Source organism: Platalea leucorodia (genome assembly GCF_965183815.1).
Source record: "Platalea leucorodia genome assembly, chromosome: 3".
In the NCBI taxonomy this organism is placed as follows: Eukaryota; Metazoa; Chordata; class Aves; order Pelecaniformes; family Threskiornithidae; genus Platalea; species Platalea leucorodia.
This window is the reverse complement of record NC_138825.1, coordinates 100,814,013-100,832,034: the sequence shown is the minus strand read 5'-3', so window position 1 is coordinate 100,832,034 and position 18,022 is coordinate 100,814,013. Positions and strand designations below refer to the sequence as shown.

At 39.0% G+C, this 18,022-nt stretch overlaps 1 protein-coding gene across 2 annotated transcripts in view; it reads right to left on the bottom strand.

Moving 5' to 3' along the window:
* BMP5 (bone morphogenetic protein 5) overlaps window positions 1-18,022 on the bottom strand; it is a gene marked incomplete at both ends in the record, with an annotated part of 59,164 nt that overhangs the window by 13,931 nt on the left and 27,211 nt on the right. For both annotated transcript variants that reach the window (XM_082308008.1, XM_082308009.1), the window contains 2 exons: window positions 4,731-4,928; window positions 15,388-15,536. In XM_082308008.1, coding sequence (XP_082164134.1) covers window positions 4,731-4,928; window positions 15,388-15,536 — 347 coding nt within the window. The remainder of the gene's footprint in view (window positions 1-4,730; window positions 4,929-15,387; window positions 15,537-18,022) is intronic.

The window sequence follows — 18,022 nt, the reverse complement described above, 5'->3', positions numbered from 1 at the left end:
GTCAGTGTCTGACTTAGGTACTGTAGATAAAAGATTATGGAACAAGCTTAGAAACAAGGACCTACATCACACAATGATGTTTGCCCATCACCATGTCATTTACGTCAACAGTGTCTTGCATCAAGGAGCAGATGAGAATTGAATATGGCCTATAGACAGGCTGCCATGAAGAAGATGATGGACAGATTTCTTTGGGTTTTTCTTTGGTTTAAATATGAAGAGATGAGTTATACTAATCAACCTTCTCCCACAAGCCTGCAGTGATGCAGCATATCCACTGCACTTGTACAGTTCCTGGGGCTGGTGAATAGGAGGAAAAAGGCATAGTTTTTCCCTAATAACAGGCTGTCCCCGTGGAAGGACTCTGCCTGTATTCTGCAAAGACGTGAAGATCTGGAAATAAGAATGTGTTCTCTCCACGTCTTTTTTTGCACACTGAAGCATCTGGATAGAATCTGTACATTGCCTTTGTAGCCATCAGTGTGCTCATCTGCAGATTTTCATGAGTATTGTTGCAATAGTTATTAAAGAAGAAGTGTTTTGAATCACTTATAGCATGAAAAGTCCCATCACTGATCATTAATGGCACCCAAATAAAAGAAGTTTTTGTGATATGGGGACTGTTGAGGCAAACTGCAAGGAAGCTGATTTGCCATGGTGCAGGAGCTACTCCTCCAAGCAGTTTTGCTACAGAGGACATTGCTGTGTGAGGCTGTGGTTACTTATCTGCCTTCAGCTTTGCCACCTGTTCCAGCCTGCCCATATCTTGCTGCCTCCATCTCCAGTCAGAGGTCGCTGCCCCTGCCTTTGATGCAACTGCACATGCAATTGCTTCTTAACCTAATTTTGTTTTAGCAGTACGGTTTTCTTGGACTGCAATCTTTTTTGAAAGAGATCTGGCATGGATCAACATGTATAGTGATGCACCTCTATACTTATGCAGACTGGGGCCTAAAGAGGTTAGGAGAAAATTTGTTTCATAATGCTCATTTCACTAGAGATGTTCTGATTTTTCTTGTTTTACAACAACTTGGGAGCACAACTGGATGCACAGATGAGGCTGACTGGTGTTTTGAGACATACAGACAGTTATTCAGATCTGTTAAATTCTCATTTCCTCATGGACTAGAAAGATGCGATTGAATCTAGAAGTATTATATTTATGCATCTTGTATGTATCGTGTACTTCAATGATTTTCCCCTCCCTCAAAATAATGTAATTCTCAAAATTAGTAGACATTTTCCAGGAAATATGAAAAATCTTTTTTTAATATTTTTTTGTGCAGAGAGAATATTACTTACCATTGAGGTAAGAGGTTGCATTTCGGAGTTAATTCTGACTGTATTTAAAAACAAACAAACAAAAAAACAAACAAAACCCCAAAAACCCCACCCTCATGTTGTGTCATTAAGCCTAAAGTCCTTTTATAAAAATAGGGAAGTGCCTCATACCATAGCAGTAAAATAGAATGAACAGTTTCTGCAGAAAAAAATGCAGATTCAGTTCCTCTACTGAAGTGAATGAATTTAGAGCAAACATCAGCTAGCAAGCTTAACTGATGTGCATGCTTAAACCACATCTGAAGATGCTCAGTCAATTTTTAACCTGCCTTGTTTCAAAAAATCAGAAGTTCAAGCAGTTAATGAAGAGAGAATGTTTAGTCAATATAACTTTATAAATAATGAATAATTTAAAAAATGTCTTTCTGCTATAGAGCATGTAATTTCTTTTTACTAGTAAAAAGCTAAAATTTTCTAGTTTGGGACTTCTTTCGTTATTTATTTATAACTGCTCCCCTGCAATATTGACTAGTAAGGGATTAGAAGTTAATTGCGCAGATGAGCTGCTTGTGGAATAGCTATACAGAATATCAGAAAACTTGACAATACTCAAAAAACCCCCCAAAAAAACCCAAAACAGTTGTAAATAGAGATCCCTGGTGCCTTAACAAATGTCAGGGGCTTTTAAAAAGCTAGGGTCCTCAGAGGTAATGTGTGCATCTCTCTAAGTCATCTACCTCAGAAATAACAATGCTCCAGGTCCTCAGTGGAAACTAGAGAAATAGCACAGTATTTTTTCTACCTATACATCATATACAAATAAAATTGAGCCTGCTACTGAAGCAGTAGATTAAAAGCATTTTTTTCAGGATATGTGTTAGTATTCATTTTTAACCTTACAGTGGGATTTTTTTCCAGTAGATCACCAGGTAAACTTTAAATAAAGTTTAGAAGGATAAGTTATTCAAATAATTTCAATGACTTCTGTAGCAATTCAGTACCCGTTTGTGGTTGTTAAGGCAAAATTCATCCTTGTGCAGAAGATCAGGGACAGGCTTTTGCATTACATTAGAGAGGTCTCTTGTCTGCCACTTTTGAGGTTCTGAGATGGATATAAGTAATGCGTAATGCTCATAACAGTTCTCATCAAATAGATGTGTTCCACTCCAGGGCTGAATTCTTTCCACTAAATACTGATTTGCTTACTTGTAGACATCCAAGGGGCTTAATAATAGCACCTATATTGAGGTTTTGATATGCTGGTACTAGATCCATCAGTGAAGGAAGAGTGGGTATGTGAACTAATTACAGGAGCTTGACCCCTACAAATCGATGGGCTCTGACAATATCCACCCAAGGGTGTTGAGAGAGCTGGCTGATGTCATTGTGAGGCCATTTTCCATAATCTTTGAGAAGTCATGGAGACTGGGAGACATCCCAGAAGACTGGCAGAAGGCCAGTGTCACCCCGATCTACAAGAAGGTCTTAAAGGAGGATCCAGGAAATTATAGGTCCATCAGTCTTACTTCAGTCCCTGGAAAAGTTGTGGAATGAATCCTCCTGGGGGCTATCACAAGGCAAATGAAGCACATGATTGGGAAAGTGGTCTGTGTGGTGAGTGGGGAACCGGTTAACAGGCTGCACCCAGAAGGTGGTGGTAAACAGCTCCTTTTCAAACGGGCAACTGTCACAAGTGGCGTCCCCAAGGGATCAATATTGGGCCCAACACTGTTTAATATCTTCATAAGTGATCTGGATGATGGGATCAAGTGTACCCTTATGAAGTTTGCTGATGATACCAAATTGAGTGGGGAAGCAGACACTCTGGAAGGGAGAGCCACCCTGCAGGACGATCTGAATAGGCTGGAAGAGTGGGCTAACAAGAACCTTATGAAGTTTAACAAAGACAAGTGTGAGGTCTTGCACCTGGGAAAACATAATCCAGGAGTGCAGCTCAGACTGTGATCCACCTGGCTGGGTAGATCTGTGGAAAGGGATCTGGGGGTCCTGGTGGATAACAAGCTCAATATGAGTGAACAGTGTGCTGCTGCAGCAAAGAAAGCCAGCAGGATGCTGGGTTGCATCAACAAGGGCATCACCAGCAGAGATAAAGAAGTCATTATCGCACTCTCCTCAGTGCTTGTCAGGCCACACCAGGAATACTGTATTCAGTTTTGGTCCGTGCTACGCAAAAAAGGTGTGGACAGGCTGGAGAGGGTCCAGAGAAGGGCCACAAAGATGATCAGAGGACTGGGAACCCTGCCATATGAGGAAAGGCTGAGAGAACTCGGTTTGTTCAGCCTTGAGAAAAGAAGCCTTAGGGGAGACCTTATCACCATGTTCCAGTATTTAAAGGGTGGCTACAAAGAAGATGGAGACTCCCTTTTCACAAGGAGTCACATGGAAAAGACGAGGGGTAATGGGTACAAGTCACTCCTGGGGAGATTCCGACTGGACACAAGAGAAAAATTTTTCACAATGAGAACAACCAGCAGCTGGAATAAACTCCCCAGGGAAGTGGTGGATTCTCCAACATTGGACACTTAATATTCAGCTTGACAGGGTACTGGGCCATCTTGTCTAGACTGTGCTTTTGCCAAGAAAGGTTGGACCAGGTAATCCTTGGGGTCCCTTCCAACCTGGTATTCTATGATTCTATGATGTCCCATGCTTTTAGAAAGATACATTTTCACATCCTGTCCACAAAAAGTAAAAATGTTTGTTCAAAAATGAGAATACTTAGAAAGTGACTCTGTGCCTCCAGCTGAAGGAGCATTTCAGGAAAGAATTGGAAGAAAACTTGCTCCAGGCTCCAATGGGACTGACAACATTTTCACATGCATTATTTTCAGTACCTTTCAGGTAAATAAGGGACCAAATTCACTCCTGTTCAGGGATACACTGTGTATTTACATCAGTATGTGTCAACTGGTCTGAACTCATAAACAGTTTACGCTTTCATAGATTGGTTAAGCTTCATCATTTCCAGTATTCAGATTTTTGTGTTACATCTTGGCTTCTTCAGCTGAGAGGCAGTTAAACAAGAGTCCAAACATTGTCTTTTGCTGAGGCTTCCTCAACAAGCAGTTGGGGTGCAACCCTTTTCTCTACTCTCTCTACCTTTTTGTCATGCATAGCAAAGATCTCATCCAGTTGCCTACTACTTAGAACTAGTTTCAAGCTCAGGTGCAGCCTTTCCCAAACTACTTGGGCATTTCTCCATCCAGGAGCCCATGAAACATGTAAGTAAGTGGCCTGACTCACAGAAAGCAGATCAGGCTCAGGGACAACATAACAAAAGAGATTTAAGCAAAGCTAGGGGAGCAGGTAGAAATGGAGTGGGAACACAGTTTCTGACAGTATCTTGTTAAGCTGCTGTGACTCCACTGCATTTGAGCAGGTGCCCATAACTCCCCTAAACAGACTAGTAAATCATAGCTTCATCTTACCCCCAACACTTGGCATCCTAGAAGACTCCTGATGACTACTGGATTTGTTGCGGTTCTGATTTTTCCTTTTATTGTTGGCTGCTCGGACAGAACGGAAAAGCACTTCACTTGCCTTGAAGAATGCAACCATGAATGGTTGCTTTGACTGAGGCCCATGTCTTCCAATCAGGCCAGCAGATTTAACATTGATACTTCGACCTATAAAGTAATGGAAATTGTAAGTTAAAAGGTGAATTTCTGTCCCTCCTGAAGCCACAGTGGGAGTTCAACTGCTGACTGAAGCATGGCAAGGATTTTGCCCATAATCCTGAATTTACGTGATTAAGAATCCTAACCACATTTTGTTGAATGGAACTTAAAAGACAAAAAATTCAACAATTTACGAAAGTTTCAACAGCTTTACAGCTAGTTTGTCATTGCATAAAATTGCGGTCTCTGTGCGCTATATATCTTATGCATTACTCAGATTTTAATTCAGTCTCATGTACACATGCATAGAACTGAAAAATAAATGAGCCCCATTAAAGTCTATAGGCTATCGAAAGGATAATGTAATGCGGTCATCTAATTTTTGCATCACTTGAATGTGAGATGTGGAACCTTATATCCCCAAAGCAAGTCGGTAGCAAAGAAAAGTGTAGATAATAAATACACTTCTGCTTTAAAAATAAATATTGTGCAGTGTTACTCAAACTGATGTTCATTCACTAGTAAAGGTAGGAAGGCGTTCAGTCGTTCAAGAGAACAGAGTTTGAAATATGTACATTATTGACTCTGGTTCCGTTCCCAGGGGATGTGCATATTTCTTTAAAATATTTGTTCAGTCAGGACTGTGTGGTAACCTCACTATATTATAGGATCGAAACCTCAGTAAAAGAAAAGAAAGCAAAACAAGTCACTGAAACTGCATCAGTGACATTTTAGCAAATAAACCCTTGCTCTTAACAGAATTTATTTTGGCAGCATAAACACTTTTGTGCATACGTGTATTATGCAGAGCCCTTCAACCGTCAGAAAATGAGACAGTGTCATGTGAAGCTGTGCAGCTGTGCTGGGTGGGGGACACAGAGGTCCTTTAACTGGGAAGGTACGGGCACAGGCACCGTGTGTGCTGCGCGGCATCGGGGCGCCTGGGGATTCTTCTAAACCGACTGGAAAAGTTGGCTACGCAGGCAAGGAAGGAGCATCTGCCTCACAAACATATAATGCTGTTAACTCAATCATCCTGAAAAAGAACTTGCAAATAAGCATAGGAGTAAACCTTATAGAAATAAGCATATAGGTTTCCTTTTCAAACACAAACTTACAGTGGCTGTACGCCAGAGTCTATATTTCTTAGAAAAACTCTATCACTGGCGTAAATGAAAGAGGCAGCTTGATTTGTGGTTAAAGTAGTTTCCATTCTACTTCCACTGTAACAAATGTATTAATTCAGCTCAGACTTCCTCCTTCTGGCAGCCCTTTTGCAGTAAAAAGAGAAATTAGAAGTTCCAGCCAAATACCATACCTTGAACTGACCCACTTCAATACATAAACACTTTTACAACATGTTTATTCAGGTGTAGCACTTTAAATTGGTTTAAGATGTTTCCAGTGACAGAGAGCCCAGCAAAGGCAAGAGAAGAACTGAGAAAGTTAGCAGTTATGGAGCAGAGTAATTGGCAACATATTCTGAACAATTTTGATAATTACTTTTTTGACTGCAAGGGAAAAATATATTTGTTGAAGCTTCTGATTTCATTTTAAATGGCTTTTTAGTCTTGTATTTCTTCAATTCTTCTTTTCATGTGTTTGAGTTACTATTAAATAGTTCAGTAACATTAATTTCTATATGTTCCAATCTTCTGTTGCAAGTCAGATATGAAAAACTGTACAGACTATTCTCTATTCATTGCAACATGGACAAACTAGACTCTTACCACAAAGTTCCAAGTTTCCCCTCATTTCTAGAGGGAATATTTTTACTATTTTTCTTTATTTTTTGTTCCAATGACTTTCAGAATTTTAATTTTATCTGTAAAAGATTAATACCTTACTGGTGGACATTTTAAGAATACTATTAGATTTATATACTGAGGGCTGTAAAGATGTGTGGAGGTTTTCTGAATTTAAATCTGGGTTCTCTGAATTTACAATGATGGATATTGTGTGCGAAGCAAAATGTCCTTCAAACCAATGTGAACTCCCTTTAAAATAACTTTTAATATTATTAAGTTTCCTCTGGGTTTCCTTTAGACTTCAGCAATGAGATGGCTATTAAGATTCCACAAGTTAAGGCTTACTTGGTTATTCAGGGTATAGAGATATACTATAAAAAATAATCCTGTAACCCACAGCCTTTTTACACACAGAAACAGCTTATGTGACTTTATTCCTTTGTTTGTTTGATCTTTTAAGCAGCCAACCTGAGTTTTTAGGACCCATTTGTTCAATTCATGAATGGTGTATGCACTGAATCTGCTTCTAGTGCAGTCAACAGGAAAACTTTTATTGACTTCTGTGGGTTCATCATTAAACTTTTCTCTCTTGGTTTACCATATACCTTAGCTTAACTGCAACTTTCAGAAGACGAAGCAATCAAAAAATACACTGCCCTTGAGACGCTATATTTCTTCCAAGGATGATCTCTGAACTATTTGGTTTGGAGTTTCAAACCACATATGTTGTCTCCATTTTAGGTTGCTTCTGTGCAAAAGAAAGTTTGCATTTACAGAACTTCTATTATCCTTCATTAAAAAAAAAAAGTGCGTATGTGGGAGATGTCCTTCAGTCTAAGACCACAAAGCTTTACCCCTTCCTGAACAGGAGGTATTTCAAAGTATCCTGCCTCTGAAATGCATCACTCTTTCTGCCACAGCAGTATCTCCATCTGTGTGCTATGGTCTTGTTAGGTAGTCCTCACCTTTGTCCATGGTGTGGATTTCAGAATACAGTAAGAAAAATCTTATGTTACCCTGAACTGGCCTTTGTAGTAAGAAGTATTCATGGGCTTCATTTTTAGTAAGCGGTTTTAGTCTATCATTTCTTGTAAGCATTTAGAAAACTCTCGGCTTTGATGACAACTGAAAATCCAGGTCTCTCCAGCATGCAGTTGTTCCGTACTGTGATATTAGAGCAATATTTTCTAAAATCAGCTGAATGACTCAGGCTGACCTGCTTAACTACACCTTCCCTCAGAGTTGCATCCACATGACACTGGTAAAATCAAAACAGCAAGGTGTGTCTCTCTGCTTCTTTTTAGCATCTCTGAACAAGAAATGAACGTGGTCAAGCATTCTGAAAAATGGGTTTGGTTTTATACTTCCATTGTATCTTCAATTCTGAGGATTTCAAAGACTTTTCTTCAGACTTTAGAAGAAAAGAAGAAGAAACTGCAAGAAACCAGCAGTCAGCTAGCGCCTGCTCCACTGAACCTAACCACTGCAATTGCCCCTACACCAAGAAAAAACAAATAAGCGTGGCAGATGGACTTGCTCTGTGCGGGGACAGTCCAGAGCCTTTGTATTCCTCGCATTCTGGCATGCGCTTCTCAATCCTACTATGATAATTTATTATCTCTTCTGCATATTGACAGGTATATTTGGAGACTAAGACTTATTTAAAGCATTATGTTTCAAATCTGCTGAACTCCTTAGTCCTTATTCATATCATTTTGAGTTTTTGGCAAGAAGTATTTGTTTGACTTGGCATTTAAACTTGTTTTTGGCTTTTATTCTATTTGATAGTAAAGTGCCCTTAGCAGTTTGCATAAAAGGTTGTATGGAAGTGCCGGTTTGACTGACTGAACTGAATGAATATTATTTGCCTTTTCACGTTCTCTCCCCTTATAATAAAGGAACCGCTGCTGCAAAAATAACTGTGAAGTTCAGCTTATAAAAAGCTGCTACCTCGATAATCCTGATGATTTTGTTCTTTTTTTTCTTTTTACCCACAGAATAGGAATAGCACTCAGGATCATAACTGCCAAGCTGTTTGCTGTGTCACTACGTCCATTTTTCTGCTGTGACATGCAGTTGTATCATACAATTCTTTTCATGAACTGATCAAGTTCCATCTTAAAAGTTCATTTCCCGTCCCGTCCCCCCCCGCTGCTCCAAATGGAAATGCAAGAGCCCTTCAAGCTTTCAATAACAATCTGTCTCACAGTCCTGACCTGGAGACATCGCCTCGTTTTTCATGATATTCAGAAAGCTGACTTCTTCTGAGATCGCCAGTGTGGATGCCAGTGACAGTGGTAAGATTTGTGACTTGGCTGTCTCTCCTGAGGCAGTATATATTTTATGTAAGGCATTGAGCAGACACTAATTTTGCAAGAGCTTTCAGCCATTATGCATCTTGGCCAGATTTACACTGGCAACACAGGACAATGAGTGATTCCAAGATCCATTATTTTGTCCTGAGTCATCGAACTGCAGCAAACCACTCATTTTGTTATGAAAAACAAGCACTTATTTACTTTCAAAAGTGTTCAACAAGCCACAAAACACATTTTACAGATTAACCACTACTGCTAGGTCATAGTAGTTATTTTGGTAATAATTTTATATATTTTTAGATAGAAATGAAAACTTTAATGATGCTGAGAATTCATTTCTGGCTTGCTGCAAAAAAAATTTCCAGTGCCACACCTATGGTTTCCTCCTCATGGGAAGTGATATCTGAAATGAGGATTGGGAAAGGCTTTTTGGAGAAAGACCCTATGTATGCAAGGTCCAGTATATTTGAGCAAAAACTGTCCTGAGGCTCTGAGTTTGAAAGCTTGCAAAGTAGTTTTCAAAATCAGATAGAAACTTGTGTGGTTTCTTATGCCTGAACAGTGCTCTTGAGAGCAATGGGACTTCACAGAAACAAAAGAACTGAGGTAGAGTTTGGCTACCAAAGCTTAAATGAAGGCTTATTACAAAAAGGAGAAGAGGAAATCTAACAACACAAATGTGATGGTCCATATATAAGACATCCTCAACACTCCGAAGTATTTTACAGTCTCTATTGTATCATCTACATAAACTGTTATGCAAACTTTTCCTTTGGTGGACACATTTATCTATATCAACATAAAATACGCTTTTGAAACAAGCTTCATGTGTTTTATTAACTCTCCTGCTCCCTGGAGGCTTTAAGGAATTCTGAAAAATGGGTGGTCTTGGATGGTCTGCTCTGCATTTCCTAGGCTTCACAGCTTTAGTCAAAACTAAAGATCCAGCTTTTGTTTTTAAAACCTTACATTTTGTTGGGTTTATTCAGTTCAGTTGAAGGAATTTTGCATATCTTTTTGTATTGATTTTTGTATTCATAAAGCTCTTGAAGAAAGCACTTGGGAACATGTTAGGAACCATGGTATGCTCTATAATGTGGCAGTACCATGTATGCTTTACACAAAAAAATCAGATGTAATGATACACAAATACACTTGCTAAGTACTTGAGTTATCCTTTCAATTTAATGTACTTAAACTGTGAATGGCTTGTGGGAGTCCTAGGGCTTTTCTGCACAGTTAAAAATGTGGTCAGGAAGACAATAAAAGAAGAAGAGATTAGATTAATTGGTCATCCACCAAAGAATAAAATGGATAAAAGCCTTCTGAATGAAACGAAACACAAATGCCATTATCTCTAAAATACTGGTGCTGAGAAGCAGATGTATCCTTCATCTGTCTGGGGAGCAGGGTGGAGGGGGAGTTGCGCAGCTGTACAGCCAGGACCAGTATGCACCAGTATGCACTGGTGGCAGAAGAAGGGGCAGGAGCCCATCTCACTTCCATCACCCTCCCGCTTAAAGTAAGTGTGCCCTTACTAACAAAGGGTATGTTCACATTGCTTGCTACAAGCAGATGCAAGAAAATGCTGACTGTGTTTCTGACCCAGCTGGAAACAGGGGTTACACCTATGTGAGTAAATTAAAGCGTGCCCAAGAGCGCTCTCAGGTGCTGGAGCTGGATCATCCGCTCTGCTCAGGGTGGGAGGGTGCTCCTGGTGCACTTACGTCCTATGCCAGCTCCACCGCAGAGTCCCCCGCACCTGAAGGCAATGCTGCAGGGACCTCTCCCAGAGGGGCAGCTGCCATGGGGTCACCCTGTTTTGGAGACTGAGAGAGTGATCCCACCAGCTCGTTTCACACCACAGTATTCCTGAGCATGTTTAATTTACTAGTGTAACTTTGGCCAAAGTCAGCTCTGAACCAGAACTCATGTAGCTGTACTTAGGCGGTGCTTGAGCCCAAGCTAATAAAACCTGCTGAGGGGCAGGATATATTAGCTCGGGTTCAGTGCTGTGCTAACATGGCTATATGGCTTCCAGATGGCTCAGAATTTAGGCAGAGCTATTGCCTGCCAAAGTCCATATATATATCAATATAAATATATATATCCTAAATTCCCCTACTGTAAGGACACTAATGAAGGTGAACTCACTCCTGGTACTTTGCCTTGTAAATACCAGATCCACCAAGAGACTTAAATGTAACGATGCAGCAGCATCCTCCAGAGTACCTGATGGCTACCGTGCTCATGTAAGTTAGGTGCCAAGGTTGACTGGGGGCAACCTCAGCATGAGATTGATAACATTTAGTGTTGTAAAGGTGAGGCCAAGGCCAATGTAAAGTATGCAGCCATCTACCTGAAGAAGTCAGGGTGGTGCCACAGGTTGCTATGGGTTGAAAGCAAGCCAGCCACCCTCTGTGACATAGAGAATGTGCCATGCTGCCTCTCTAAAGGCTTCGTAGGAGAAAGGGACCTTGGAAGGCCCAGGCTGAAAGGAGGAGAGGCTAAAAAAGAGAGAGAGTGTGTCTCTTAATGTCTTCCCTATCATGGCTGGAGAAGGACCTCACCAATCCTTCCTGCAGCATGTAGGATTAGGAGCCAAATCTCCTTCCAGGGGACACACGTCGGAGTGTACCCAAGTACGTGCTGGAGAAAGAGTTGGCCTTCCCCAGGCTTCACTTGGATCAAGGAACATGTTTCTTTTAAGTTTCCCTTTGCTCTGAGGAAAAAAAATACCTGAAGTAAGAGTCAGAGTTGGGGAGCTGAGGATTCCTGCTGCTTGCCTACTGCAAACAGCAAGAAAGCCCAAAGACACCTTCCATAGGACTATGTGGTAACAGAAATCACCTTAATCAGCTTGGGCTTTTCAAAGTTACCACCAGTTTCTTCCCCTCTGATGTGCAGGCAGGTGGAAAATAACCAAGAGCTGCAGTAATCTAAGAAAAGTCACAGAAATACATGGCTGTGGGAGTTCCCCAGGATGTTGTATTAAGAGCTGTGTATTTGGAACTTGTTTTATTCTGTGGATCATCAGTAGTCATCGTTATACATTATCTCCCTCTCCCATTTTCTGTAGACACTAGGTTCTCTTCAGCAATGACATAAACAGCAAAAGGAATACTCTCGCAGCTATTTATACTCCTCCAGTAAAAGTGATGTTCAAACCGTTGCTAACTTCCAATTATAAAAATGTTAAATGTTAATACAAAGGTGCTGATTCACTGGAACATGGTTTAAGTCTTAGGAGACATATGGTATATATACAGGAAAAGTGTCGCATAGAGCTTTTCGAATGGTTTCTGCATCTGCATTGATTTTATGCTGCAATTCACCTAACACCCGCACTTCCATCAGTGTGAAAATGATCACCTCTCATTTTAAACACCATGGAGACTTTTGGTGTCAAAAGGAGGGAATCGGCCAAAAGGGGATGCTGCAGAATGTTGAGGAGACATTAAAAAAGAGAATCAAAAAAACCTGATCCTTAATTTACCACAGCCCCAGGGAAACAGTGCATTATATGTTGACAGCTTCCATATGTGTCATGCAAACCTTTATTCTTACTGTTCAAAATAAAACGTCCCATTAAGAGAAAAAGTCTACATTTCATGCTAAAATGAGACGTACGATACCAAATACTGTCTTAAAGAAAAAAAAAACACATTCCAATGTCATGTGGCTTTTTGTACTTTTTCAGCATTTTCAGAGAAAGAAAAGTATGAATGACAACAACCAGACATTCTTCCAAAGTTGTTTTTATCACACTGTTATATTAGTTACAAATTTTTTTATTCCTCATGTAGACATTATTATTATTTATACACCATCTTCAGGGATCACCAAAGAAATACATCTACCCAAGTAATTGCCTAAAAAGTCACTGAAAGATAACTGTAAGAAAGATTACTGTTAATGGTAATGATAACAATATAGTAGCACCCCGGAGTCTCAGTAATTATTGGCATCTCATTTCAAAGGTGCTGTATGAATAAATCTAAAAACTAGTATGTATTTATAGACTTGATTATCCAGGGCCCCAGTGCAGCACCTGAGTACCTCAAACAAAGATCCTCTGACTTAACAGAATCCCATTTAGTTTAATAGTTTGTTGCCATAGAAAGGTTAATGGATCAGGTCTTATCATAAATGTCTCTCCAGTTATGGGGGCAGAACTCCTCTAACTCCCATAAACTCAATGGACAGCAGGAGGCATGAAGAAACATGCTTCAGACCTGCACAGCCTAAAGTTCACTTGAGCCAAGGGAAGGTTTTTTGGTTGATTTGAACCAGTCTCTGAGCAAAACTGGTTGGAGGGAAGGTGGGTGGGGTTCTCTGGGTTACAAACAGAGTCTACTACATACTGAGTCATGTACAAAAATTCATGTTCCATCTGTACACAAACATGTCATTCAACTGCTGGTGCTTCTAATAGCTTCCAGAAGTAACAGCAACCCAATAAAAATAATCAAAGCCTTAAGAGCAAAATTGTAAGAGCATGAAAGGATGATTTTCCCTATGCTGAGCTGAAGTGGTATAACACAGGTCTTCCCTATAGTTTTGAAAACTCCCTAGAAGGGCACTCTTCTTGCATGAATAAACTGAAAAGGGAACAGAAAGTGAGGGAAGACGGGAATTCCCTCCTCACTCAAGCAGCTATGTTGAGAAATTCAAATAAGTGAGGTGCAGAAGGTAAAGCTGCCAGTGGCTTTGGAATTTAAAATAGAAAATTATCTATCACCTTTCTGATCTTGGGAGTAGGACAGGGGAAATATTTACATAAACTGTTCTTTTACAATTTCTTCAGTGTATTAACCTAAAGGTTTGCTTCTACTCATACAAACTTTCCTGCTGTTTACTGAATGGATATAATTTTGAGGCTAGAACGAGCAAATTGCTGATTCCAGGGTTTCTTAATGAATGCCTTTCATGGATATTTAATTTTCACAAATTTCTGTATTTGAATCTCCTGGAAAAAAAGTCAAGGATGGAGTTTATTCTGGAGCAGGAAAGCTGGCCAGAAGCCAGTCCACCTAATTTGGATGCCTGACGAAGGTGTCACCTCTCCAGAATTTTAAGGGCTTAAAAATGGCCTCACAAAACCAGACTGCCTAACTGAGCCGCTCCCCGTACAGCCCGGGCTCAGGTGCAGTGCCTTTGAAGGCTGGCTGGACATAGCAACAACGTGGTCTACTTTGCATTGCTGCCTCCCTTTTCCACTGACTGTACTCTGACCGTATAGGCAGTATTAAGTGAAATGATCATTCGTTCTGGTTCAAGCCTGCCAACTCCCTTTTTAAGCATCATGCCTAAAGGAGGACAGTTTTTGCATAACTGCCAGCAGCCGGAGCACTTGCCGAAAAAGTATGAGGCTTTGTTCACAGCCCAGTTGAGCCTGAGGGAGAATTCAGATCAAAAACAATGAGAAAATGTAGCCAGAACAAAGAAAGAAGAAAAAAATATTAATCCTTACACCAGGGTTTCTTCTGCTACTCATTAACATTATGTCAGCTAAGGTTTAGATTAACTGGCATCATAGATCCCTTGACCTCTGACATAAAAAGCTTTTTGACAAGAAAGAGCTAAATCTGAAAGTTTGCTTGTAAAGTAGTATGGACTAAGTGAACCATCACAGAAAAAACAGTATATAAGTCTCTTTTTATTAGTTTCTAAAGAAGTCTAAGTAAAGATCATTTCTTCTAAAAATATTATTTTGCATTGAGATGCATTTTCACTTTTTAATGAAGAGCATAACTGTGAATAATGAAATAGCCTAGTAAATTTGTACTAAAAAAAACACAGCTCTGACTTCAGTTTTGATAGTGTTCTTCCTAATTTTCAGCTAATTAAAATTTTCAAGATTTCAAATTTTTAACCCATTTCAAGATTAAAAAGTTTTGAAATTTTTTTTCAAATGATAGAAAACCAATTCCCACATTACCCAATTGTTAACCTTTCTCCAACATCAGTACCAGTGGCTATGAGGTCCCTTCTGAAATGTCCCAAGGTTTTTTTTTATATCTTTCTCCATGCTTCAGCCCATAGAGATATTTAGAAACTTTCTAAAACAAACATTCCACAAATCTGCTTGAGTTTCCTGAATGTAATCATCAGTGGAAGAACATTAAAATGGAAATTCATTTTCTACGTAGGAGCTTTTATCCCGAACTTCATTTAATTTAACTTGATTCAGTTAGCTTTATAATTGCCATATTTTACAGTATTAAGAATAATAGAAAGGTTGCAGACTATAGCTACGTCAGGGTAAGACTTGTGTTCTTTGCTTAGAAACTCTCAGTGAATTGTCACCCAGTCAGGTTAAAAAACACCCGGCCAGAAAGGATTCCTAGCAAGAGATGACAAGAGCATATATAGAGTTATGATCTACAGTTATGATCTTACCGTCCCCGGTTTCAGCGCAGAGTTGCAGGCCCAGATTGTTCTGTGGATTAATCACCCAGTGATTGCTGGTCACAGTAATGTCAAACACAAACCAGCCCACGTCAGAAGCTTGAGCCTTTCTTGTGTCTAACAGGAACAAGTCTGCATCCCTAAGTTAAAGAAAATAGAGAGTTAAGGCGTTCAAATATTATTTTTTGTCCTTAATTTCCTTGCTGACAATAACTTCCTGAAGCCCAAATGAATAATCCTTTGACATATCCTCATCACAACACAGTACAGCACGTGCTGTAGCTAACATGTAATTGTTAAGTATAATACAGGTATTTCCCCTGAGAGGCCTTTCTGAAATGAGTCTCAGCATGTGAAAACTACAGCTCTGGAAAATCTGAAAAATCCAGCTTCCTGATATAAATACACAAAATATATAATCGAGGCTGTGTATAAAGGATTCATCTTTCAGCACTAGAATGTCTCAGGAAGATTAACTTCCATAAACCATTCAGTGTAAAAGACAAAAAATGTCAAAATCACGTTCCAATTTCAACTAAAATTCAAAGGCATAGCGTTGCTAAAAAATATCTGTCATTAATAATGTATGACAGCAGCTATATCATATGACAAAACATGAATAGATGACAGTTCAGATAGTTTCATATTAGTACAGACGTTTAGAAAATAAGTCTCTAATATCAAAGTAGAAATTATATATCTATTCAATAATGTAATTATTACATTTTAACCCTCAGTTCCCTGGTATATTCTCAAGTTTGTTCCCATGAAATCTTCCAGTAATTCAGAAGGGCTGCTCAGGGGAGTTAGTATAATAATTGTGTTACTAAAGGTTTAGCATGGATCATTTATTTGTTCTGTTTTCACATATCTCCTGACACAATTGGTTCCAGAATCACATCTGTATTACAATTAATTTACTACAATGACCACACCAAACCTAAGATATTTAACCCTCATCAGTTTCATTTTACATGCTTCTACAAAGCAGCATGCATTATTAAAAACTGTTTTCACAATTTAGCCTTTTAAACCTAAACCTATAGTTATAGAAACCTCTTTCTTTTCTGCCATAAATAGTAATCAAAACAATAATAGACAAGAAAAAATATTTTATTCTAAGTTTTGAAAATCCAACTCAACTAAAGACAGACTTGGCTTACACAGACCTTGGAATCCTATTGTTACCTTACAGACAGCATGAATATATGCTTAAAGAGGTAAGACAGACAGAAATAATAGGCTTTGTGTATAAAAAGTGGATTTAAAATTACAATGGTCCTGTCACTGTATTCTTACGTTGCTTAATCACAACAACATTGTAGGAAGTTACTGTCTTATCTAGATTAAACACTGTAAATGCACCTAGAAGGTTTAAACTGAAAAAACCATCTCATGTAGCTCTTGAAACTGTGGTTGCTCAACACTCAGGAAAATATGACCAAATGAGCTATGACAAGAATATATTTACTTACATGTGAGAAATATCTGCAGAACCAGGTTAAAGAGCTCAGAAATTATAAAGGGTGGTTTTTTTTAAAAAAAAAAAAAAAAAATTGAAAGGGCTTTCTTTCAAGTCACTTTTTTTCTTCTGTTAAAGGATAATCTTTTGCTGGGCTCTTATCACTTCCATTCTAGTAGAACTGTGCTAATGACCACACAGGGAGAAAACATACGTTCTCCCTCTGGAGCTAACATGAAAACAGTCTTACAATTCAAAAGAGCCTGACCTGCTATGCTAGCACTGAACAAATTAACAACGTACCACAAGCCCATAAATAGTACTCTCTGGAGTCTTAAATGCCAACTTTTTTCTCTAATAAGCAGTTTTATCAGAACTTTAAAGCTGAAAGGTTTAATTTTGAATGTGACAGTCTTTAATCATTCAGGAGATTTAAAAGAAAACTGTAAAATTGTCTGGAATATTACAAATATTACAATATCACAGTGCTATAATTTCACATTTGTCTTGTCTCCCAGAATACATAATTGTTTTCCCGTATAGATTCTTTCAGCTCCAAACTTTGCTGGGACTGATATGAAATATTCTTAAAAGTCAGGATGCACAAGGTCTCATATGCCAAATCAGAACAGGGCACTACTAATGGTACAGTCCAGAAATTCCTATAAAGAACAAATTTCCCCTGCGGATCTCTCCTCAGTGTGACTTTATTATTTTGTACTGCAGCAGAAACTCACATCAAAGTGTCTTTGGCATTGATATATCAATCTTCTGGTCTGCCTTCCTACAAGCATAGTAATCTGGCTAAGGTAATAGATTCAAAGATGCAGATTGTTCTTATCCATTAACTCAGCAAATGAACCAAAAATTACTTGTGGGTACCTAGAGAAAACTAGAACTGATTCTTGAGAACACATAGTAGAATAGAGAAAATGTCTCTGGACCAATGCTAATGATTTAGCCCACATAACAGCAATTTACTACAGAAATTCAAAGTATTTGTCAGGAAAAAAAACAACTTTTTTCACAATTGATGTAAACATAGGGTGAAAACCTGACCCCTGAGAATGCAGTGAGAGCTCTGGGATCAGGATTCCCCCATTAGCTGGTGTCATTCACTCAAACTTCTCATCACATTTTGTGACATTTTTAATTTTAAAATTC